This window comes from Colias philodice, chromosome 15 (genome assembly GCF_061535455.1).
Source record: "Colias philodice isolate Cphi_HAF_F1 chromosome 15, ilColPhil1 Martin Lab GWU primary, whole genome shotgun sequence".
NCBI lineage: Eukaryota > Metazoa > Arthropoda > Insecta > Lepidoptera > Pieridae > Colias > Colias philodice.
Genome location: NC_143100.1, coordinates 6,285,346 through 6,312,191, shown reverse-complemented (window position 1 = coordinate 6,312,191; position 26,846 = coordinate 6,285,346). Strand labels below are relative to the sequence as shown.

The 26,846-nt window shown below is 32.9% G+C and overlaps 3 protein-coding genes across 8 annotated transcripts in view; all 3 read right to left on the bottom strand.

The window, feature by feature from the left end:
* The window catches only part of Rab3-GEF (Rab3 GDP-GTP exchange factor), a 34,407-nt gene extending 22,525 nt beyond the window's left edge, over positions 1–11,882 (bottom strand). For 5 of the 6 annotated variants that reach the window (XM_089703945.1, XM_089703948.1, XM_089703946.1 and 2 more), the window contains exons 1-13: positions 11,555–11,881; positions 8,372–8,574; positions 7,467–7,647; positions 7,148–7,289; positions 5,393–5,525; positions 4,720–4,877; positions 3,993–4,243; positions 3,514–3,766; positions 3,127–3,253; positions 1,490–1,581; positions 922–1,141; positions 645–803; positions 151–361 (exon numbers count right to left, since the gene is read on the bottom strand). In XM_089703945.1, the coding sequence (XP_089560071.1) occupies positions 151–361; positions 645–803; positions 922–1,141; positions 1,490–1,581; positions 3,127–3,253; positions 3,514–3,766; positions 3,993–4,243; positions 4,720–4,877; positions 5,393–5,525; positions 7,148–7,289; positions 7,467–7,647; positions 8,372–8,473 (2,029 nt within the window). In that variant the 5' untranslated portion in view covers positions 8,474–8,574; positions 11,555–11,881. Of the gene's footprint in view, positions 1–150; positions 362–644; positions 804–921; positions 1,142–1,489; positions 1,582–3,126; positions 3,254–3,513; positions 3,767–3,992; positions 4,244–4,719; positions 4,878–5,392; positions 5,526–7,147; positions 7,290–7,466; positions 7,648–8,371; positions 8,575–11,554 lie in introns of all 6 variants that reach the window. The other variant, XM_089703950.1, reaches the window with a different exon arrangement.
* Positions 11,883–13,302: 1,420 nt separating this feature from the next.
* On the bottom strand, positions 13,303–20,355 carry GlnRS (Glutaminyl-tRNA synthetase). The gene is made up of 12 exons (XM_089703844.1): positions 20,155–20,355; positions 19,672–20,070; positions 19,452–19,569; positions 18,993–19,358; positions 18,623–18,810; positions 18,137–18,363; positions 17,736–17,872; positions 16,773–16,944; positions 16,224–16,461; positions 15,383–15,528; positions 14,050–14,239; positions 13,303–13,428 (listed from the first exon to the last, which is right to left on the bottom strand). The coding sequence occupies exons 1-12, from the start codon at positions 20,269–20,271 to the stop codon at positions 13,381–13,383; spliced, it is 2,346 nt and encodes a 781-aa protein (XP_089559970.1). The 5' UTR covers positions 20,272–20,355; the 3' UTR covers positions 13,303–13,380.
* Positions 20,356–22,889: 2,534 nt separating this feature from the next.
* On the bottom strand, positions 22,890–25,204 carry LOC149482257 (uncharacterized). The gene is made up of 4 exons (XM_089704105.1): positions 25,153–25,204; positions 23,600–23,813; positions 23,412–23,473; positions 22,890–23,336 (listed from the first exon to the last, which is right to left on the bottom strand). The coding sequence occupies exons 1-4, from the start codon at positions 25,202–25,204 to the stop codon at positions 23,296–23,298; spliced, it is 369 nt and encodes a 122-aa protein (XP_089560231.1). The 3' UTR covers positions 22,890–23,295.
* Between the last annotated feature and the right edge of the window lie 1,642 nt (positions 25,205–26,846).

Sequence of the window (26,846 nt, the reverse complement as noted above, 5' to 3'; positions counted from 1 at the left end):
CGGAGTTGCGATTATATGTCAAACAAAACTTCGAAATTTTAAAATTCGGGGTTATGAAAAAATGTCCAAACTTTTTCGGGATTATGATATTCGGAATATTAAAATTCGAGATTAAGATAGGTAACCAAACAAAGCCTATCAAAAGCTCACCAGTGGGCTGGTTCTCCTGTCTTTGCAGTTGTCTCAGGGCACCATTAAGCGAACTTCCGTCATCCCATACAGCGAAGCGAACCGGCTGTAAAGTATCGGCGAACCATTTGGGCTTATCGCCGACCTGCCGCGGGTCCAATACGCCGGTTTGCACGCGTAGGAATGCCACGTTATGGGGAGTGAGTGACCATTCTGCTAGGAACTCTACTGCCTGTGGCGGGATAAGTTTATTGTTAGTTTTATATTGTAGAGTATGAAGTAAAAATACATGTCTGTATTGTCATGTCTACCAAGAGAGCGTCGTTTGTAATTAAAGTTCACATTCACTGTTAAAATATTATTAACAATTGAAGAGTGTAAGTTTAGAGATAAAGGGTGTGGCTATTGGTCCTTTTCTGTGATTTTTCATTGTTATCTTTGAGATATTTTTTTACTCGTTTAAAGAAATGTGATTAGGTTTATAAAAATTGCAATGTTATCTTTGAGATTTTTACCTGTGTCCTGGCAAATTTGTTTAAAAAGGAAGATGTTCTAGGACGTGACCGAAGAAAGCTGTTGATTTGAAACGCAACAACTGGTCTGGGGTATAATCGCAACGTTCGAGTGTGCTCCATAAAGTTAGCCAGCACATTCTGAGAGTTGAAGAAACGGACCTGTAAAGAATGGTATTATTTAGTTACTGCTACATCTTGAGCCTAATTTCTTATGTCAGTTAACTACAAATGAATTTAACTGAACATATTATTGCAAAATTATTTATTTATTTTGTACCATTGCAACTCTAGTAGCCACGTCCACGGAGTCCACATCGTTCCCATAGATGAGCGGGTTGAAGGGCTGCTGCGGGGAGTGGGGCGACGCGTGCGACTGCGGCGAGTGCGCGGACGCGAATGAGTGCCGCTGCGAGTGAACTGCACTACCCACAGATACTCGTCGACTTTCTGGCGTACTGTGCGAGCCTTGGATGTCTTTGAACGTTGGGTTTTGGACTCTGTGAATCAAGGCATGGTAAATGTACTCAAAAATTGTATTGAATTGATTCAAACGAATTAAGTCATAATTATTTTTTGAAGTCGGTTAAAAAGTGCTCGATTTGACTATAGAGGTATTTTTCACTTGATAATTACTAGTAGCACAGCTCAAACATTTTTTTTTATTTAACAAAATAAAAAAATAAATCTCATTGGTGAATTTTTTATGACAGGTCATAAAAAATTCACCGTGTTTGAATTATGCACCCATTCCCGAATAAATATAGTTGAAGTAAGCTCAATTTATTAAAATTTTTGGCATTAGACTAATCTTATTCCATATTGTCAAACGAGAAAAAGAAACTTACTTGAGTGTAGCTCCTCCGACACTATCTCTTCTTGACGGCATAAGGGGCGCGGCTGCTTGTTCAGCAGACGTGTTTGTGAGACTGCTTAGTGCCTATTAAAACAAACAAAATTATAGACCCAACGTCATAAGATTTCTGTATCACCCCATATTGAAGAAGGTTGAGATACACGTTCAACTGAGGAAATACATAGGTCGTAGAACCTTCATATTATGTCTATATTATATCCTTCCTTTTCCAAAAACGGCATCCGATGCAAATGTAATAATCCTACGATGCAATCTAATGGATGATTGCTATTATTTATCTACTCGGTATTCGTAAGACCATCAAAATTCGAATACCAACTATACCCACCTGGCTAAAAAACTACAATCAAATCAATCAAGCGAAATCTTAATATCTGTAATGTCCTACGCAAAACAAATAGCAGTATAGTATAAATACAAAATCCAAAGAAATAACAATATTTAACTTCAAATAATATTGGTTGATGTTTATCCAATAAAATTAAAAGAGTAAATAAATAGCTTGTAAGTCCATCTAGAGATAGAAGTAGAATAAATTATTACTATGCTTTAAACTACTTTATAACCTACGTCATACAAGTAGGAGCACTTATCTATCTACACATTCGTACAGAATAAAAATACCGACACCCACGCCATAGAATGTGTTGAAATTCAGCTCAATACATAATTTATCATGTTTATGTACCTATGTTTATAAAAGTTTCAGTCATGCCAATGTGTATATTTACGTGGGGGACGATAAATACTTTGTTTATTTTAAACATGCTATTTTATTTAACAAAATATAACGAAGGTAATCGTTTTATAAATTACAATTGCTTTTTATAGTATAATTTTGGCAAATTATATGTATTTGGTAACCATTTTATCATCCAACATCTATTTATTAGGCCAATAAATGGTATCTACTAACAGAGATATCTTCAAACTTAATATGCTTGATTACATCAATAGAAACCAAAAGTTATACTATAGCAATGAGACAAGCAAGCTATAAGGGCAAAACAATACATTTCAGACCTAAGCACCTTTAATCAGACGTTTAATTTATTCAGCGTTTATATAATATGGATTGGTTTATTGTTATAAGTATTTTATCTAAGAGTCTGGCACAAACTCAACCAATGCAAAGTGTAGTATAGTAGTATAAAGTGAAAGTGTGCATGTAAAAAGAGTACAGATATTTACTCCAGTTCCAGCTGCCCCCATGAGTTGCATAGCCTAGTGCGACAGGGAAAAGTGAAATGTTTCGTTAGTGATTCTAGGTTTAAGGTCAGAGAAAAGATAGGTTAAAGTTCACAGAAACACAAGTATCTTAATAGACCAGATTCGATTGTTAAAGGTTAGTCAACAATTAAAAGACACCCAAATTAACTCAGAGAATACTTAAAAAGTTTGATTGCAGCAATGTCCTTTATATTCTTTTAACAATCGAAAGTGCGACATAAAAGTGTTTATTGTAAATAAATAAATGTTCTAATTAAACAAATGCATTCAATGAAAACGGCCCAGCCACATTTATATTGCACTTGAGCGTGTGCAGGACAGATAAGGTGACAGACAAACACTGAACGATTATACATTTTACACATATTATTCGCATACCTGTTTCAAATGACTCTTTAAAACTGAACTTTCTGGTTCCGGGAGTGGCGGAAGATCTTGATCGGATCCAGTTGGAGACGTTAATTTGGTTGCATCCAGATCCACCAACCAAATGTCATCTGGTAACCTAAAAGGAAATTGGTGCACATCATTTGATAACGGAAAATGTATGTTGACAAAGATAAGAGTAAATTTTAAAAGATACGGATAGCATATTATTATTCAGAATGAAATGATTCTGAGATGAACAATGAGTGAGATAGCTTTACTCACCTTTTTGTTACTTAGAGGCGATCGCATAAGTCTTAATTAGGTTTCAGAAATAATTAATTATACAAGTTTAATAGAAGACCTGTATTATATTCATCAATCAAAAGCAATACTCACTTAAAGTTCTTCTTATACTGGAGGAAAGTAGCCGGAATTCCAATCAAGAATGGTGTAGGAGCCAGTAGCAATTGTTCTGCACAGCTCATACAACTCGGTAGCAATGGTATCGCTGGGAACATGTACTCTAACGGGTACAGCATAGATACCAGCGCCATTACGGACATCGACAGGGCGTTGTAATCACGCGATTGTACTACTACTTTGTTCTCAAGGAGAATTAGAGTGAGCACTTTGAGGCAGGTATCCACACCTGGTAAGGAAAAAACCAACATTTTTTTTAGTATAAATGAGTATGTAGATATATTTGCTTCAATAACTTAAAATTATCATGTTCAATGTGAAACTCTTCCACCAAACACGATCTGAAAAACACAATATTATTAAGCAAGAATGTAAGTTCTTATTTCATTTCTATTTTACAGGCAGTGACTTTAATATAACGTGCATTTCCTATTCTTATATCTTCGTTAACTTACCAAGCAATTCCAAAGGCAAGTGCAAAGGGAAGTCCACAAGAGTGAACCGCGTATGATCGGGCAGCGCAAACACAAGCGGCGCGTGTGCAGTATTGGACAGAACTTCTAGTTCCACGCGAGTTTTCCCCGGCACTGGCACGGGTGCGGAGAGCAGACGCAGTATCCATGTCTCGATCTCCTTTACGTCGTGTAACACTATCGTGGGAGTATTGTCGTATGCTTGGCCAGTTAATACGGACCATACTGTATCTCTGTAAACGAAATTAATACATACTTAATATTTGTTACTTTTAAAGTATTACTTATAAGTTTGGAAAGGTCAGTACACTAATTTGATTTTTTTAATTTAATCGTACTAGTTTACTGCACACAGATAAAAAATATCATTTTTTGTTATCTGTATACACGGTATACAATCTATATTTCTAACAATTTTATATGAATCAAATCAGTTGGTTTGCAAGAAACAGTTACAATCATACATTTTTTGTTTCTTTTTTCTTTGGTTCATTTGACTCTCACTTTTTGTTTAAAATGTTTTCTTTTTCTTAATATTTTTGTTTTAATTGTAATAACTGTCTTAATTATATTCTTTTGTTTTAATTGAGTTTCTTTGTTTGTTGACTTTGGGGAGTCAAAAAATGTTTCATTCGTTCTTACAAACTTTCAGCTTTGATAAAATTATAAGGAATTGTTTCTATGTGAAACTCACGTAAAAGCAACTCACCTAAATATTTGTCTGGACGCGCCAACGCGTCGCGGACTGGAAGACTCATTACAGGCATCTATCAACTTTTTAAGGATAAATAGGCACTCTCGGAATGTTGAGAAGAATGGATGATGAGATAAAAGACAAAGGGAGGTTAATGAATGATTACGGATACGCTGAAACAAGAAAATAAATAGCTGTCAAATATATAACCTTGAAGACAAAGGAACTAACTAACTAACTTCGTAGACTCACTATAGAATAAATTCAAATACTTATGTTTTTTTTTATTAAAGCTCGCGCGCCAAATTTCTGACAGGCCAGTAATTTTTTTTTTCATGGAATATGAATTTTATTTAACCTCTTTGGTTGCGAATTTTTTTTATGCTATTATAGTTAATTATAAAAATTTAAGAAATTCGTTACTTCTTTCCTTTCCGTGGAACTTGCATTAAATGATTAAAGTTAAAAATTTTTTTTTTTTTTTAATTTAGCAAGCATACATGCACGTTGGTTAAATGACCCGTTTCAAATGTTTAATATATTTTAACCTATTCCACAAATTCTAAATTAGGACTAGAGAATTTAAAAAATTATTAATTGAAAAACAGTAAAATTACATATCTACAGATATCTGATTATCAGATAAGCAATCAAATAATAAAACGTTCATTTACATTCAATAACTAACCTGACGTTTCCTAGTCGCCCGTGGACTAGGCGAGTGTTCACCGCCACTCTCTGAGTCGGGTGCAGGCGCCAACCGCGGCGCGCTGCACTCGCGCTCCGAGTCGCTCGGCGCTAGGTTGCTGCTCCTATAGTCACTGGAACGAATGCTCGCTTCAGTTGTTGACTATATTTTTACTGGTAACCTATTAAAAACTCGAATTTCTATTACCCGAATCTTAAAATCCCGAAAACGGTTGTTAGAACTTTTAAAAGACAGATGTAGTGAATGACAACTTTTTAAAATTCCTTTTTTAATTTCCAAGATGAATCAGTTTCCAGATACACCAAAACCAGATTTTTAAAAAGTATTTTTTTGTTTCCCGTATTCTCATAATCCAGATATAGTTATACCAGATTCTCAGAATACTTTTTTTTGTTTCCCATAGTACCATTTTCCAAATAAACTATTACCAACTTTTCATAATCTTTTTATTTGGTTCCGATATAATCGTATAGCAGATAAACTATTGCCAGATTTTCATAATCTCTTTATTTGGTTCCCATACAATCGTGATTATACCTTTACTATTGCCCGAAAATAAGCATTACCAGTAAGTAAATTGTTTTACTTGCCCATTACAGAAAGGTTTAAGTGTCAAATTCGACTCAGTAGGTTAGGTTAGGTTTGAACCGCGACCCTCATGCCAGAACCGACTCGCTATTGTTTTACTTGCCCAATACAGAAAGGTTTAAGTGTCAAATTCGACTCAGTAGGTTAGGTTAGGTTTGAACCGCGACCCTCACGCACGAGCCGAGCGAGCGAAGCGAGCGTGCCGCGGTAGCGGCCGGCGAGTGCCAGAACCGACTCGCTATTGTTTTACTTGCCCAACAGAAAGAAATTAAGTGTTAAAATCTATTCAGTAGGTTAGGTTAGGTTCGTGCTGCGACCCCCTGGAAGGATTTCGTTTTTCTGGATATCGTTTATTTGAATTTAAAAAATCTGGACATTGTTTGTCTGGATATCAATCAACTGTATTTCAAAAATTTGTGTTTTAAAAATCTGGCTTTCGTGCATATGGATTACGGTCATCTGGATTTTGTGCATTTAGATTTCGTATGTCTGGAACTCATTCGTCTGGATTGTAAAACGTCGTACAAGTGAAGAAATGGGCAAATGAAATTTGGAGTTGCGATTATATGGCAAACAAAACTTCGAAATTTTAAAATTCGGGGTTATGAAAAAATGTCCAAACATTTTCTGGATTATGATATTCGGAATATTAAAATTCGAGATTAAGATAGGTAACCATTTTTACTACATAGATTATAATTTTGCCTCGAAATGGGAGAAACGAGCTTTTAAATGCATACCAAAAAAATTTATAACAATCTCACTTATTTTAGTGATGGCGAATGAATGTTTATTTAAAGTAAAAAAATTTGTTATAAATGTTTTACTATTGAAATAAACATAATCGTTAAATACAATGATTAAGTTATAGTGCAAAATAGTGTTTATTCCAATTTGAGTAATAATAGAATGAAAAGAAAGCCAGCTTTAAAGGTCAGAAAATTTTGAAGAATCTCACTTATTTTTAGTGCTGCAGAAAATTGGCGTTTCTTTAAAACAAAAACTGTTTTTTCTTATTAATGCTTTCAATTATTGAAATAAACAAATTAGAATGAATTAGTTAAATAAAATAGGGCAATTAGGGACATTAATAAAAGAGAATATTATTAAATGTATGTATTGTAGGTAGACGTAAAGAATGTTCACCTGGAGAATGCAGAGTCAGAACTTCTTTCCATAGATTTGCGCCAAGACTCTCGTCTCAATATTCCACGCTCACGGGGACCCGGCGGCGGCGCGCGCTCCACCGCACGATAAAAGTTCACGCAAATCCCGTAACGGGTTTTACCTAACAAATAGCAATTAAACTTATAGTTTTTTTTTAAATAATGATAGCTAAGAATGACATAACATCGGATTTGACCCATTTTCATAGGAATATAACAAGCCTAAGAGCATATTATTTTCCTAATGAGGAAAGAACACTTGATTAACTAAAAGAAAAGTAAAGTAGTAAATTTCTTACCCGAATCTTTATCCGTGAGCGTAAAAACAAAAGACGTTGTATCTCTAGCTGCAATATGCGCAAGCTGTCGCCTTTGTGCCACCGACACACATCCTTCAGGCTGACAGAAATATACCATGTCGAGTGGCAATGGAAAGTCGTCATGGTTGGTGAGTGGATACCGACGGAGAAGTTCTGGTGCCTGAAATAAGCCAGAACAAATAATATGCATTAAGACTCCCAAGCTTATTTGGGCTATAAAATTAAAGTGATTTTAACATAAATAATAGCACTTAAGTAAGTATTATGTTATATGTAGGTATAACAAAGCAATACTTTTACTGTAACTAGCTTCTGAAAGCCTATGTTTATTTTGGAAAAAGTTTTCCGTCGAGGCGAAAATCCGGGTAGCCCGAAAAATGAAAGCAGACGAAGTTGTTGAAGAATTAATTATTATAACCTATTTGTTAGTTCTATTATTATATAGTTATTAATTAATAAAAGTGACGTTCAAGTACTATGAAATCGATTACCCATTTCATTTATGTAAATTTTAATATTACGTTAACCTTAGGACATAATATGTACTTCATTTACGTAGAAGCCACCCACTGAGAAAACAATATTACATCAAAATAAACTTAACATTGAAATTGAATGTAAATATTTCAGGTTTGCACAATAACCCGTCAGTTACAGATAATAGTGCAGGAGAGACATCAATACATTCTAAGAATAGCAGAACACAATTTACTTTAAATATTTCAGAGCTGAATTTGAATAAATTTGCATAAGTTCTAATTCTACATTTAGAACGAAACTTATCAGAAATAAGAAGTTTTCTACCCACACATAAATCACGAACTAATAGACTAGATTTTTTATAATCTGCATCTATTAATTATTTTATAGAAAACAAAAATTACCTGTACAGGAGCTAATCCTTTTCCAGTGGTGTAGGGTCGTGCCCCAACTATAGTTAGATAATCCACCAGACGCGGACATAATTGCTGCTTTTGAACATCCATGCTCGTGATATGCTTGTATTATGTCGCCCGAATTTATACAATAGAACTACTGTACTCATACTTCACTATAATATTGCTTGACATCATTATCACTTGAATATCTATAACAAAGAATTGACGAATTTCACACTGACATTGAAGAGTCAAGAGTGGAATAATTAGTATAGCAGTTAAGAAACTTGGTTTAGAAATCAATATTTAAAATGGGACATACAATATTTAATACTACAGAAACTCGCTGCCCTTGGCCGTATTTCCTGACCTAATTTCGCTTCAGTACTTCCGTGGCAGGGTGTGTGGCGAGAGTGAGGATTAATTGAATAATGCAATAGTTAATGTCAACCTGAAGGTTCTATCACCAGTAAATTCAATATACCTCTTTATTGTGTCCTGTTTATAGGTTGCGGGTATTAAATTGAGTTCGTTTTATAGGTTTCCTTTCTCAACACCGCTTTACGATCAGAAGTTTCATCAAGGGCAGTAAAATATGCAATAAACAATACCTTTTATATTTTACGTGGGTAAGGTTATATTGATCTTGGCGCCTTTAATATTATGTTTTCGCTATCTCATAACTTTAAAAGAAATATTATGAAGGCTTCGCTGTATATAAATGGAGAGGTAGATACTAAGATAGGGCGTATTCAGAAAGAAAGCTTGAAACTTATAAGCGCTTATCGGCGCTTGTCATGTTCATATATTTTCCTGCGCGGGTTACCAGCACTGACAGGAAAATATATGAACATGACAAGCGCCGATAAGCGCTTATAAGTTTCAAGCTTTCTTTCTGAATACGCCCATACTTACTAAATCTCAATGAAAAGAATGCATCTCTAAAGATCCTGATCTGATTTAAAGAAGTGATAGCAATAAGTTTCTATTGATTTCATTAATAGAATAATGCGATGAAATCGCCTTTGCCTATTGATATATTGACGTCATTTCGCTATATTCAAATACGTCATTCTCTAGTGAGAGAGATAATAAGTGAAAGCTTTGTTTCCATACAATTAGTCATGCTGTTTCATATTGGTGACGTCCATGGTAATGTTAGACGGGCGTAGGTGGAGGTTATAGGGTTATAATAGGCTTGAATTAGCCAGCAATTGATCTTTTCAGAGGTCATATTATAATATATTATAGTATACCTAGTTGTCGTGAACTTTACATTTTTCATATTATTTTTAATTATTAGTTAGTATTTTTCAAAAAAAAACTATACCTACTTGGAAGAATAATCAGGACAGGTCATATACTATAGTTAGTTATTTTTCATTATAGCTTTTAATAGAGAAATATATCGAAAATATGAAATATATGTGACATGTAAAGATATTTGATTTGATTCCCTACAAAGCAAAACTATTTAATTTTTTTGCAGATTGTATTGTTAAATGATCACTGGAACACCATGTATCTAGGCCAAAAGACCAGTACCAACTTCTCTCTACGTTTACGCCAACGTAAAAATAGACTGAAAAAAACTAAATACTTAACGTTAAAAATATTTCGTGAATAAAAATAGAAAACTTTTTAACATAAATAGAAAAGGAAATACGCAATTTACGAATGCCGATATGCAAATTTTGCCCCACTTGAGTAATCGCACCAGCATTATGGCGTTGAGTCCATGGTTGCTGATAACACCAGATAATATGTACCGGATAATGCATATATAAGTTATCAAAGTTTACAACAGGAGGGAGTTTTAATAAACACAACGACCTTTTAAATGTAACTATACATTGAATTAAGTGTTGACATGATTTTTATAATGAATTAATATTATTTAATAAAAATAATAACATAGTTAATCATTTTTAACAAAAAAGTAAATTGCCTTCAAATGGTCGGAACTACACCAAACAATTACTAGTTAGGTATAAAAATAATAACTTAGGTATAAAAATAATATCACCTGGAAGGTACCAGTTTTTTTTAATCATAACCGATTTGGTTAACCCTTTGTTAACCCAGAGGAAAGTTCTGAGGTAAATAACCAAAAAAAAATACAGATGAATTGAATGCCTACGAGGTTTTCAATTCGTCTTTAGTATTTATTTTTATTGTCTGTTGTAATTTTTTTAAGTTGGTTGAAAAAAAATTAAAATTAGATTTATCCCATATACCAGCTATCATGATTTTGCGCAGATATGCTTCGACATTAATTCGTAGATTAAAATATAATTTCATTCGTCAATTTACTAATCCTTAGGGGCTGGGATTTTAAGACATAAAAGATCCCTTATTCAGCATGAAACAGGGTCCATAAATTGCTTAATTTTACCTTGTAGGATTATACTGAATTTGAATCTGTTTTATTCATTAGATATCATTGATATCCAACTTTATGGAAAATTTATTACGATTTTTTTTTAAATTTCAGGTAAAAACAAACGTTCCAGTTCTTTTTTGGTAAAGTTAAATTTCTAAGCAGGTAAAAAGTTATACTCTATATTTTATGTAAATATAAGTTATAAGTACCACACTTTAAGATCAATAGAAAAAAAAGAAATAATTACTAAGTTCATACCAAAAGCCTTAACGTCATACGAATATAAATAGCAGACGTTTTCAGATAATCGGTTGCAGACGGTATTGATTATTCAAATTTCTATAACCAAATATGATCTTTGGATACTCATACAATGAACCACTTGACCTTGAACTGAACGTAAGAGAAGTTTTGTATAGCATCTGCATAATATATCCTAGATACATACATCAACAGCGAATATGTTTAATTTTGTAATAATGTTTAAGGATAAAAATTAGTTCTATTAGTATATTTTTACTACTAAACTAACATATATTTAGCGTTACAAATTTACGTACCCAATACCCATCCCCCGGTTTAAGCAAAAAAATCGAGTAGGTAAGTTTAGGTAAGTATCTAGCTTCGGCTTTTACTGCACTACACTCTATATTTTTAAAGGAACGTGAAATATAATTAAAACGATTAAGAGCAGAATAATGTAAAAAGTTACGTCATTCAACGTTTAGCTTTTTCGTAGAAGCAGTTAAAAGAGTATTTCTGAACCCTATTTATGAATAGTAGAGTGCAAATTATGTGGGACTTACCTCTAACTTATATTGCAGCGGCTCGCATTGTTTGTTCTACGCGTTATTTGCTTGTCGCACGCGAGCGTAATTCGTGCGGTTAGTATTTTAGTAGGATATGCCGCGTAGTGCATATCGCGAGGCCGCGGCTCGAAGGCGAGTGTAGTGACATGCGCGGCCGCCCACGCTCGATAACGCCCGCCCTTGCGCTCTACGTATCACAAACACTATCAGTCCGAGGCCTGCGTACAGTCGCCCTTCACGACTATACACACATACTTTACACTCGTCCCCAGGCGATAATTGATTGCGGTTACGATGTCTACGTAAATAATTAGACGCAAGGATAGTATTATTTATCATGTAGCGACATATTTCGCCAACAAAAACATAAAATAAATTAATAAAATGAAAGCTTTTATTTCTTAGACACGAAACGTTATTTACAAATAAGTTTTTTTAAATATTTTATATAATTTTATCAATGCTACACGCCTTACTCTCGTAATTCTTAAAAAAAATATCATAGAGCTTTTGCTCTAGGTAAACTAATTTTTTCAATTGTGAAGGCACTCCAACGTAATCTGTTTAAGATTTAATAGCTATATTTCTTAACATATCGAAGAAATTACAATAAATAGATGGAAGATTTAATTAACCGTTCATGTTTTTAATAGTATGTAAATTAGTTACAATGAATGAAAGCCAAAACCGGCAATTTTACATAATTAACATAATTTCTCTTAATATTAGTTCTAAATTCTAAGATCATCATTATCAACCATCGTCAATACGGTTCAACAACTTTTCCAGATGGGAAAACAAAGAAAGCATTTGTATTTTACAAAATCGGTCAAAAATGTCTACTTAAAAAATGTATTATAAAAATGTATTATGTGTATAATATTAATGTAGACGGGTAAATAAAGTTTCCATGTATATTTTTATCCCGTAATATCTGCTGAAAGTGTAGGTTATAACCTACACTTTCAGCAGTACATATATGTACAATCAAAAAATATTTGAGCAACAAAAGGCTATATTTTTAGATCAAGGTCGCGTTCATGGATAAACTTGCTATAGGCGTGAACGATATTCGATATTTCACTTTATGTAACGTATTGATTTTTTTTTGTATTCTTGTGGCCATTGGGCCACAAGATAATTGTATCTATGAAAATTTTAGCCCAAGTGATGTCGTTAGTATTACAATTTTTAGTGCTAATCCTTTTGATTATATGCCGATATGCCGTATCATTTTATGAAATATCTCTTATTTTCTTCGCCCACTTTGTCTAAAACCTGATTCATTATATACTAAAACCTCTTGAATCACTCGTAAGTATCTATTAAAAAAATCGCATCAAAATCCGTTGCGTAGTTTTAAATATTTAAGAATAAATAGGGACTGATAAAGCGACTTTATTATAAACTATGCAGTGATGATTATATTTATAATAAGTACAATAAAAATCTGTCTTTATAGAATACAATTTCGTGTCGGGAGATATTCAAGGAATAAATAAACGTGAAATGGTTTTTCTTTTTTACTTTGTCGTATTTTTTACGGAAATCTAGGTCATCAGCTATCTGTGTCTTGAATAAAATATAATTCAACGATAGGCGTTTTTATTTAAGAATCGTATGAAAGAGGAATTTATTCTGCGGGAGAAAGACTAGTTATACCACGAGTTATACTATACTAATCATATTAATCTTTTATGTTTCAAATCACATGAATGAAATTACGTAAAATAAAATGCATAAAATTTTATAAATAATTTATTTCACATAAAAATTACAAAACGGTTACATAAAATTGACAAATATTACAGTAACAACAAACATTACTTCCCGCTGTCTTCTTTCAGTGACACCGTCCTATTGAAAACGATCTGTAAATACAAAAAAAATCATTATAATTTAAAAGTTATAAAATTAATAAAAAAAGAACACAATTATTTGATAGCCGAAGGTTAAAAATAAAATATTGTACCTACGACTTAATTTCTTTCAGTTAAATGTCTTCCACAAACTTAAATCACTGAATTTAACTTTCACACAAATAGGGCAAAGGTGAAATAGGTTTATTTCCACGCATGACATAACCACTTTTGCAGTTTTAATACGCTTCGTTTATTATAGTTATATAAGCGAGGGAAATAGCTGCTAATGCAGCGCAAAATTTATTCTGGTCCATGGAATTAAACTTAAAACTTTCTAATTTGTAAAATGAGTTTAGTATTGCGAAATTTTTGATTTTGTTATACTTATTGCAGGTAACTTTAGAGGAGCTAAATCAATTTAAAAATTTTTTTAACATTATTTTCAGATCTTAAATTAATAATTATAGTTTACAGTACTTGCAAATATAAGACATTAATTTCATCTTATAATACCTTTACGAAAAAAATCAACAACTTTAAAAATTTGACAGATGTCTATGATCATAGACAATTGCGACCATAACCAACCATCACATGTAAAAAACATTTCAACTTCAAAAGAATACTCACATTAGACGAATCAGTATCGGGATCGACGGAAAAGTATCCAATCCTCTCAAACTGGAACTTATCGTACACTTTAGCACCTTTGAGTGACGCGTCAGAAAACGCGCGTACCACAGACAATGTATCGTTACGGCAATCGGAGAGAAAACCACCCGGCACTTCCGCTGGGTCTTCGGGGTTTTTGTGTTTGAATCTGTGGTAATAAAGAATATATTTATAACATACTAACGGTCCGCCCCGGCTTCGCCCGTGGTACATATTTACGTTTTCTCTACATAAAAACTAGGGATGTAACGATACATGATTTTGCCGATACGATACAGATACCGATATTTGTAGTAATGTATCGGCGATACCGATACCGATACCGATATCGATTGCTTGGTAGAAAAATAAATAGTGAATTATGCATAAAAAGTTACCAACATTTAACAGAGACTCAACTGTTAATCGTATTCTTTTAAATAAAAATTCCAAATCAAAAAACAACAAAACCATTTATTTTAGTATTATTATTTTACAAAGTAACAAACTTTAAGTAATACACATACAATCAGTACCTAATAAAAGTTTACTATTGGTAGAGTTTTTTCAGAAAACAAAGTGCGCACGCGCGGGCGGCCTCCCGCATCGTTCATTGGGCGCGATTTTTTGAATTGTTTGATATCGGTATCGGTTGTTTTACTATCGGCGATACCGATATATCGGCTTGCCGATTATATCGGCCGATATATCGGTATCGGTATCGGTATCGTTACATCCCTAATAAAAACCATCCTCGTTCTTCAAGGAATATAATAAAAAAAGAATTATCGAAATCGGTTCAGCCGTTCTCGAGTACCAACACATTTTGCGATTCATTTTTATATTATAGAAGATAATAACCTTATTGAGCGGTACGCTGTCTAAGGGGGGTATGCGAGCGTCACGAAAAATCCTCACGACACTTTTGTTATAGTGCGTAGCGCTCGGAAAGCGTAGTAAATTAGCCGGCAATTGCACTTGTATGTGCAATACTTGTAAAATTGGAACAAAAAGTAACGCATAAAGTTGAATTTATACTTTTTAGTAGTTTACGAAGTTATATAAATTTAATTTTTTAAAGAGAAATATATATTAAACTAGCTTTCCACCCGCGGCTTCGCCCGCGTTTTCAAAGAAAAACCCGTTCCCGTGAGATTTCCGGGATAAAACCAATCCTATGTGTTAATCCAAGTTACCCTCTATATGTGTGCTTAATTTCATTGTAATCGGTTCAGTAGTATTTGCGTGAAAGAGTAACAAACATGCATACATACAAACTTTCGCCTTTATAATAGTATTAGGATTTACTTACAAAGGTTCATACAGTCTCACTTCAACACTGATTGGCTGAGACACCCAGTGTATAAAGGCTTTGGGTTTCTCCGCTGACTCAGTCGACTCCGCCGTACATTCAACCTCGATTACTTTGCCGCTGTCGTCTTTGATTATTTTCGACACCTGGGATAAAAAAATTAAGATAACTTTAAATTTAATACTCTGTAACATTTTCTGAATATACTTTTTCTTGTTCTAAAATCTACAGAAACTATGTACTTATTTCAGAAATAAGTATGTTTTTATTTAGTAAAAATAGAATAAAAATATACAGCATATCGTTGTAAACTCTTAATTTCGAAGCATCAAAGCGTATTTTGTAAATTGCCACACAATGGTTTTCATCACAGAATACTTCAAAAGTATGTCAAGCCTAGATTATCGCGTGAATTTAAAAGGAATACAGTACTCAAACTAATGACAAAGTAAGTAGATTACAGCATGTTAAGCTAATATTTTGCATGATATTGAATAAAAACAAAGTTAAGATAATGCTTTTAAAAAAGGCTTATTTGCATTTTCATTTTATAAATTGATTTAAAAAGAAAAAAAATTATTGATTTTTTAATACAAACTTTTTACGCTGGGCCATAATCACAAATACCTTTTTATTTCTTAGATACGCAGGAAATTTCGAATTTATACTCAAGACCTATTATCGCAGTTATAATGTTTATGAAGCGGAAATAAATATACAATTTAATTATCATTTTTCACATATGTGCTTAAAGTTAAGCGTTTGCTATATAATCTTTAACTAAAAAAAGCTCCCAAAGATTGTTTCCCGCTTCGCCTCATTTCAGATATCAGTTCCTTACCTTAATAATATATCCTGCATGTCGCAAGCCCACACTTTGATTTGGCGTGAGTCTACGGTATCCCTTCTCCGGTTGTTCCTTGAAGTCACTGGCCTCAATATACAAAGTTCTATCCAATACAACTTGGTGGGAGCTCTTATTAGGTTCGTTGGGGAAATCAGGCACTGTTACCGAAATTGGCTTGTCACTTGGGAAATTTGTGATTGTGATCTTCAGTGGCTCCAGGACAACCATTACTCTGTGAAAGATATGAGATATAAGAAATTTGTCTGTGTCGCTGGTTTGACAAAATAAAAATGTGTAAATGTCCAGAACTAAAACATTTTTTTAATGTGAACACAACTTGAATTCTTCAAAAAGCTTGTACACTAAGTAATAATTGTATTTTATAAAAAAAAACAATATATAATTTTTGCTTGTTTTTATAAGAATAGCACGAATATACCCTTTGTATAAGATATAGAAACTTAACTACTCATACAATTTGTTGTTTCAAAAACTTATCAAATGGTCTCTTCATAATTTTTTCAACTTGTGTAGGTATAATACCTAGGTGCAGCAGTATTGAGATGATCCCGTACAGCGGCATCCAAGAGCGCAGGATCGACCGCCCCGAGCGCACCGGTCACGCCGAGCGCCGCACAGAACGCGTTCACCGCGCCCGCCGGCACGCCGCGACGACGCAGCGCCGTCAGCGTGAACAGGCGCGGGTCGTCCCAGTCTATACACAGGGAGTAGTCAATTAATCCATACTAATATTATAAATGCGAAAGTAACTCTGTCTGTCTGTCTGTTACTCAATCACGCCTTAACTACTGAACCAATTTGCATGAAATTTGGTATAGAGATATTTTGATACCCGAGAAAGGACATAGGCTACTTTTTACCCCGGGAAATACGATAGGTTTTATACCGGAAATCCCACGGGAACGGGAACTATGCGGGTTTTTTTTTGAATGCGCGGGCGAAGCTGCGGGCGGAAAGCTAGTAAATATATAAACTCAAACTCAAACTCAAACATTCATTTATTCAATTAGACTACTAATTAGTAGCACTTTCGAATCGTCATTACATAGTATTTTTAACATTTACCACCTATATAAAAGGAACTCTGTCTATTACGCTTTCACGTTTGAACCACTAAACCAAAATACTTTAATCATACTTAGACATACTTTGTATTTAATAATGTGAAAATTGCTTTGTTTGTGTTTCGCCACAAAATGAATAAAGAAGACAATACATACTATGCATTTTGGTAACACTACAACTTGAAATGCGAAGGGCCGTTATACAATAAAGTGAAGATACACGAGCGAAGTAACAGGACAAAAGACAGTGTTTGTAACGCATTTGAAAAGAAAATAATGCATTGAGGCTATCCACATTAATATACAAGATAAATTATATATTATGCTAGCCTAGAAAACAGGAAGAAGCCAACAATAAAGAACTGATGATAATGATTAAATGAGACACATTTTATTAAATATGCATATTGAATATACATACCATTTACAATGCCTTCATCAATAAGTTTTGCAATCTTCCTTTTGGAGACAACAGTGTAGTTAACATTGAGTCTTCCATACTCCCACTGCACAGGGCAGTAGATATCTAAGGCATTACACAGCCAGTAATATGATGACCTAAATATTTTTTGAAAATCTTATTTTATAAATTTATAGAAAAACAAATTCTTTACTTATATATTTTTAAATATAAAAATAATACGATATGCAGACACAGTGTTAAAAATTAACATTAAGTATGTAATGCATTTATTAACCGTAAAATAAACTGTTATTTATATTTTTTTATCATTATATTTCAATATAATTCATTTTATTATTTACACACTAATATATTTAACACAGGCATTTAGAAATATAAACATCAGAATTATAACCAACCTCCTAGACTGAAACTCCTTAGTGCACAAAGAATGTGTAATATGTTCAATGCTATCACACAAGCAATGTGTGTAATCATAAGTAGGGTAAATACACCACATATTGCCAGTTCTATGATGGGGTTTGAACTTAATTCTGTATGCTACTGGGTCTTGTTTACCCTCTTCTAGAGTAATTTTCATTCGTAGAGTAGCTTCACCTTCATCTATTTTGCCATTTTTCATATCCTGAAAAATTATGTTTCATTCAATTATGCCCAAAATTACAAGATGTTTGACATAATATGACAAAACATTTCAATAAAATTACTACAGAAAAAGCAAATTTCAAATTAATGTTCATGCAAAAGTTAAATTATTAAATGCCTACAATTAAATGCCCATTAAATGCCTACAATGTAAAGAAACTATAAACATTAAACAGCATACTGTATAAAGGTGGTGGTTTAAAAAGTTCATATTAAAATTAAATTATAACCATTCTTACCTCAAACAATTGCAAACTTTCTTCAATAGGCCTGTTACGCCAAGGTGAAGGTGGAGGGTTAAAGCCCTTAATTTCTTCAGCTTTTTGATGACACACATATGCCAAGTCTTTCTTTATTAACTTCACAGCCCATTCGTACAGCTGATCAAAGTAATCAGAAGAATGAGTGATTTTGTATGGCGTATAACCTGAAAGTGAAAATATGAACAATAACATTTATATTTACAATTTTTACATATTATGTCAGTATTAAAATGTTATATCTCCATCTAAATTACAATTATTAAATGCAGGTAATCCAAAACATGTTAACTTCATTTTAATTAAAATCAACATGTTTATGAACAATTTAATAAAAATTGTTATTTACCTAACCACTCTACCATATCCTTGATGCCAACAAAGAATTTCTCTTCCTCCTTTTCAGGATTAGTGTCATCATATCTTAAGAAACACAATCCATCATGAGCGGCAGCATATCCAAAGTTAATATTGATTGCTTTAGCATGACCAATATGTAAAATACCATTGGGTTCAGGAGGAAACCTTGTGCGAACCTTCCCACCAGTAATTTTGAGATGTTCTTCCAGTAACTTCTTTGTGTTTGGGGTAACTACATAGCCATCACTTTTGAAATTTTCACCAGGCGCATGGAATGGCAACTTTTTCATCAATTCTGATATTGAGACAGCTCCACCCACATCTGGTCCTTCATCAGTTTTAGTAACTTTTGCATCTGAAAATTTTTCACAAGACAGTTATGTTAAAACTTTTTTTTATTACAATATTAACTAATCACTTATATTAAAAATATAGAAAATTGACTAACCAGAAGCATCTTCTTTTTTAGGTTTTTTATTGGTTTCATTACTAGATTTAGCTTTTTTATCAGCTTTAGGAATTGGAGCTAAATCTGCCTCGGTTTTGGGTCCCAAAAGATCTAGTATCTGTGAAACAATAATTGCTGAAGTAATGAAGTATTATATAAAATAATTAACTACTTTCTAATTCTAGATATTACTCTATAAAATAAAATAAAAATTCCTTACCTGCACATCAACTTCATTCTTGATAGCTTTACCATCAGCCCATTTTAAATCGGCTCTTACAGCTTGCATTACAATCCCAGAATTAAATCTGTATCTTTTTTCAAGTAATTCATCTTTATATTTTGCCATATGCTTCTCAACAGCCTGTTCTACTTGTTCAGGTGTTATTACAACTCCTACTCCACACGCATTTTCGAAATCCTTACTATTAATATTTTCTTCACTTACATGACTGAGAGCATAGTCTAAGGCGGCATCAACTCGCAATGTAGAATCTAATTTGCCCTCAGCTATGTACTTACATATAAAAGACAACTTGTTGGCAATTTGCGGTTTAATTTTAGTAGCCAGATGGTACAAGAGTAAACCTGCTCCAGACGGTATTTGGTCTAGTTGAACCTTAAAAAACACAACAGATGTTTAAAACCAAAGGTAATTGCACTCAATTATAGTATTAAATTTAAATATCGGTACATTTCTAACCTCACTCAGAATCTGTAGTAAAAACTTGGTAACGTTTGCATTTTTTATTGTTTCTTTTGCCTTCTGCTCACTTAAACCAATCTTTTTAAAGTTTTCAATTGTTTCCTCTGGTGTCATTTTAAATAATTATAAATTATTTATGTTAACTTCATTAATTAAACTTATAAAAATCCCAATATGTTAAGATTTGCACTTTGCAGAGATGAATTAACAAATGACAATTGACAAATCACAGACTGCAGACAGATCACAGATTCAGAGTGAGAGGTCTAAATTGACAATCTACGATAAACTGTCAATGTCACTTGATTTTTTTTTTTTTGAAGATATAATAGCCTGGCTGCAAGCCTTTTAAGCCAAGTCTTATTTTTGTATTTTTCCTTCTTTTGCCTTTATTTAGATCGTTCCAACAGTGTTTTTTATATATTTGTATAACGCACTATAACACTTTTTGTTTTTTAACAAATCACACAACTGACGGCGCGGCGGGAGGAATCACTTACGTACTCTACTAATGTCACTTGATATATTATTATGACAAAGTTTTGTTATTTGTACCACTTAAAACAGTGCTCCCATTGTCGCTGGTAAATAAAAGACCTCTCAAATAATGACCTTTAGGTAAAGTCGTTTACTGTGATAAATAATTGGCTTAATTATTTATTGTACAGCATGAAAAAAAGAGCGTGTGTGCCGAGCACACGTGTCAGAAGTGAATCTTCTTTGGCTAGATTCAAATATACAAAAATCGTCGCCTTACTCTATGACGTGACAGTATCGTGACTCTATTTAACAAAATATGGTAATTTATGTTATAAGTAATGTAAGCTCTTGCTGTGAGAAAAGTTATAGCTATTAAATAGATATAAATCTTTATTTAATATACTAAAAATCCATTAATTTCCTTTCAAGAAAGTACCTACTTATTCCAGTGTTTGATTAGTTTTCAAATATTGCACATTACTGATTACAGAAGTGTTACCTCTACATTGTACTTGGTACCTTTCTAATGGCACTCATTAAATTATTTATTCATGAAATTAATTTTCATACATTTACACGGTTACAGGAATTAAAAGCCAGGCCAGGCCTATTTTTTTGTTTTCAAATAAAATGTAGCCATTTAGTTGGCCTAATATTAGTCTATCACCAAATAAAATTTTGTGAAAATCTGCCCAGTAGTTCTTACGTGATTGACGCACATAAAAACAGACAAACCGACAAACAGCCATACAGAAAAAAATATAGCAATTATTTTATTTAACAGTAATGTTACTGTTTTTTTTTTTTATTTAAGTAGGTACATATCAGTATATCACATACAAGTGGGTAGATTCCTTAGCAAACATCGCGCCGTCCGAAAAAGCCCCCAAGTTTAGGCCGACGACATTTGAAAACGAAAATGTTTTACATATTATGCCTTAATTGTCATACATACATAGAAAAATTTATTAAAGTGAAACTTTTATTACATCGTCTCAAACTTTTTGGTCTGTGTAGCGCATGTCGCGTGACGGTCGAACCGTACGATAATTATCGTACAAATACGATTATTTTGTGCGTTTCACTTTTACCGTGGTTTCATAAAACCACACAACATTTTTCTTACATATTTTCGAGTTTATAATATTATGTAGATGGTAGTAGGATAGTAGGATGATACGAACAATGAAATTCGAGGACCAATGGATATGCTACTTCTTTAATAAATTCATAATATAAATCCTTATCCTATCCTTTGAATCTGATTATATTATAGTAATACTCCAACAATTAATCCAGAATCCAGACCAACAATGGTCTGGCACATTTTTTAAGATATTCCGTATCGTGTATGCGTATCGTTGTTATAGTCAAACCCCGAATCTCGGGCACTCGTAGGTTGGACTGGTCAATCCTCAGTCTGACAAAATGACTTTGCCAAAGCTTGTAAATGTAATATTTCGGCTTTTTACTAAACAATTTTCGTCAAACCTGGGAGAGACTCATTTGGTCACGCAAACGTCAAAACACAATTTTATTAAATCGGCGATTGACCAGTCAAATTAGAATTAGGTATGAAAATATGTCTTATTTCCGTATATTTGAAAGCATTTTTCAACTTGTCCGCTTAAGACGATACACAAAAAAAATCCACTGCTTGGCGGGCGGAGTCTAATAGCTCGCTATCGCGAACGCGGGTGTGCGCGAAGTCATTCTTGCAAACTCGCCGCGCTGCCGCTGGCCGACTCGGGACAAACATGTATGGAGTCGTCATACAGTTATAATATTGTTATACATTTATTTAATTGTTGATTTATTAGTTTTATTTTCTTGCTTATAAACAAATAATCTTCTTTTTAACAACTTCTTAGACATTATTAATAATTATTATTATTTCGTAATGTTTACTTTATTACAAAATAATACAGGTTATAATAGGTGCGGTCGGAATGATATTTTTTTAAATAAAAAAATTGTTTTAAAAAAAACACAAAATATATTGACGCATGTATTTATTTTTTGCACTCTATTATAATTGTAATTATTCATTACAAATAATCAAAATAAAATAGCCAGAACAAAGTTAGGCCCTGGTAGGGTAGGTAGGCAGGTACAGCAATGTGAGACGAACACTGGCTTATTTATACCAATAATAATGTATTATAAACATTAAATTAAGTTTACAACAAAAATACATAATATTAGCTAATGTTATATTATGTTTTTTTTTTATTATTAATGTGAAAAGTGAAAACGAATCAACCAATCATCCCACAACAATGAAATGTGCACACAAATATTCATCCAAATCGGTTCATGTGATTAGGAGGAGTGACTGCAGCGCCATCTTCCGGGCCCAATTGTGTTTCCAGATCACCCAGGAACTCAATTTAATATACTTACACAAAATTTTTCGAAATGAAAACTCACATTACTATGTAAATATGAATATAAACCTGTTTTAGTACTAAGCAATTTCCCGCACAGGTGTAGTAAGTATAAATGAAATAAATATCAACATCAAATTCTTTATACAACATACTTATCTACCACCTACTAAGAAATGTAATTCTTGAAATTTTTTCGTATTTTTTTTAAATATAATACTACTCCAATGAGCTCCTGTTCCATATTACGTCCACCATACTTCCACTAAGTTCACCATGATTTTTTATTTCTTTGCACTTTGTTGCTTTTTGCTAAAAATGGAATCATGCGATAAAAAAAAGTAGAGCGTTGATAACATACATTTTTGACTGAATAAAGGTACTTACGAAGGAGTGGGTTCACATTGTGAACAATCAGTGGGTTTATTTTCCTTCTGGATTCCGGATTTCTGAAAAGATTATCTATGCTATAAATGAAAAAATCTTACACATTCGTTATGTACTTAAAACAGGGGTACATATCAAACATCGTCTATAATACAATTATCATCAAATTTAAAATAAAACCAACTTACTTCATTAATTTGTTCCAATTGTAAGCATTCTTTTTCCTCCAACCTTTATGTTTCTTCTTCTTATTTTCTTTATTGTCCCCATTTGTCTCATTTTGTCTTATCGTGTTGTCACCCTTTGTTACGATTGCGCGAGCGACACAAGTTCCCCGTGTGACCGCCGTAGCGGGAATGACTCGTGCAGCGATCGGGGTAGGAAGGTAAAGGGCGGCTCTCGCTATATTGGCTGGTCGCGCGCTAATTTCAAGTATTTCTTGTTTATTTCAAAACCATCGCATATTTCAAAATTCTAAATCGGTAGACGTATAGGTTGTATATTTCATAGTTAATATCCAAAAAGTCGTAACTTTACGTTTGTTATTTTGAAGATGCCAGAGATTAAAAAAAAATAACAATGACAACTTTGTATTTTTTTTCTATCGAGAAAATATCATGGAATCATGTTTCTAAAACGGTAGACGTATTGTGTTACTATTGAACTTTCTTGTCAAGAATTTTCATCACGACAACTTTAATAATATAAAAATTACGAAGGTTTAAAAAGGGCCGTAAATGTTAGAAAAATTAATTCATCACCTTAACTCTGCCGGTTCTGACACCTGATTGGTCAGTTTACGTGATTTTGTTACGATAGCTATTGCCAAAAGTAAGATAAACTAGTCCTTCCGCGAAGAGATTGTGTTTCGTAATTTTACTATACCATCGTCACACCGATTTAAATATTTAGGTACCTATATAACGAGAGGCGATGAGAGTTGACGGCAAATTATGCAAATTGCGTTAGGATGTCATTACGAATAAGGTTAAAGCCAAGTTAAAGCACCAATTTCCGTAGTGTCCAGTTATTAAAAAAAAATAAGTTAATACCGTCCGCATCATATTTATAGAACTTTCTTTGTTTATGAGATATTTGAAATAATCATCGAAACTTACGTCGAACGTACTATGAGTAAAATAATTAGGGAATAGTTAAAAAATAGATATGATAATATTTTAATACGAGAGAATCTAAAAAGTATGATATACCTGTAGTTGATCAGTCCTCGAGATTTTTGAATTGAAACTTCTTTAGGCGCGTTGAGACTTGAGAAAAAAATTTCAAGGTCGCGTCATGGTAATACCGTCACGTCATGGAGTAAGGCGAATATATTGGTATCTTTGAATATTGCCAAAGAAGTTTCCCTTCTGACACGTGTGCTCTACACACACGCTCTTTTTTTTACTTTAATCTTTTTCCCTGTAGGTACCTACTACATTTTCAGTTTTGATATTATGTTACACAAGTTATAAAAAAATTAAAAAGAAGCGTAAGAATTCGGTGTAGGTACAGTATAGGTAACATTTTCTTACTAAAGTTTTCTGAGAGCGGATCACTTCAACGATGTAGAAATCTTAGAAACTCATCCGTAAGATTAAAGATATAAATAAAAATATGTAAGCAAGTTAATACTTAATAGGTATACCTAAGTAGGTAGAAATAGCTATAAGATAATGTTATTTCGTTTATTTTTCATTTCAGTATATTTCAAAGGAAAATAAATACCATTGAAAATTACAATAGATTAGGTGCAGTACCGCCTTCCAGTTCCCTCTCGTTGTGGGCGCCATATTATAATTTATAAGCAATGTATCAAATAGCGCCCACTTAATCATCACTTTCATATGATATATATATGTAACTAGAGGTCCGCCCCGGCTTCGCCCGTGGTACATATTTCGCAATAAAAGGTAGCCTATGTCCTTTCTCGGGTATCAAAATATCTCCATACCAAATTTCATGCAAATTGGTTCAGTGGTTTAGGCGTGATTGAGTAACAGACAGACAGACAGAGTTACTTTCGCATTTATAATATTAGTATGGATATATATGTAACTAGTGGTCCGCTCCGGCTTCGCCCGTGGTACATATTTCGCAATAAAAGGTAGCCTATGTCCTTTCTCGGATATCAAAATATCTCCATACCAAATTTCATGCAAATTGGTTGAGTAGTTTAGGCGTGATTGAGTAACAGACAGACAGACAGAGTTACTTTCGCATTTATAATATTATTAAGTATATTAAGTATTAAGTATGGATATGTATCTGTCACCGGAATATAACAAGATCCGCAAATTTATTAATTTCCTAGGAAATTTAAAAACCGCATTTTCGCATAGGTACATCAATTTGCGACGTCTAGTGGTAATTTTATATTAAGGTGATGAATTAATTTTTCTAACATTTACGGCCCTTTTTAAACCTTCGTAATTTTTATATTATTAAAGTTGTCGTGATGAAAATTCTTGACAAGAAAGTTCAATAGTAACACAATTAACGTTTTAGAAACATGATTCCATGATATTTTCTCGATAGAAAAAAAATACAAAGTTGTCATTGTTATTTTTTTTTAATCTCTGGCATCTTCAAAATAACAAACGTAAAGTTACGACTTTTTGGATATTAACTATAAAATATACAACCTATACGTCTACCGATTTAGAATTTTGAAATATAGATAAGTATGTTGTATAAAGAATTTGATGTTGATATTTATTTCATTTATACTTACTACACCTGTGCGGGAAATTGCTTAGTACTAAAACAGGTTTATATTCATATTTACATAGTAATCTGAGTTTTAATTTCGAAAATTTTTGTGTAAGTATATTAAATTGAGTTCCTGGGTGATCTGGAAACACAATTGGGCCCGGAAGATGGCGCTGCAGTCATTCCTCCTAATCACATGAACCGATTTGGATGAATATTTGTGTGCACATTTCATTGTTGTGGGATGATTGGTTGATTCGTTTTCACATGAGCTAATATTATGTATTTTTGTTGTAAACTTAATTTAATGTTTATAATACATTATTATTGGTATAAATAAGCCAGTGTTCGTCTCACATTGCTGTACCTGCCTACCTACCCTACCAGGGCCTAACTTTGTTCTGGCTATTTTATTTTGATTATTTGTAATGAATAATTACAATTATAATAGAGTGCAAAAAATAAATACATGCGTCAATATATTTTGTGTTTTTTTTAAAACAATTTTTTTATTTAAAAAAATATCATTCCGACCGCACCTATTATAACCTGTATTATTTTGTAATAAAGTAAACATTACGAAATAATAATAATTATTAATAATGTCTAAGAAGTTGTTAAAAAGAAGATTATTTGTTTATAAGCAAGAAAATAAAACTAATAAATCAACAATTAAATAAATGTATAACAATATTATAACTGTATGACGACTCCATACATGTT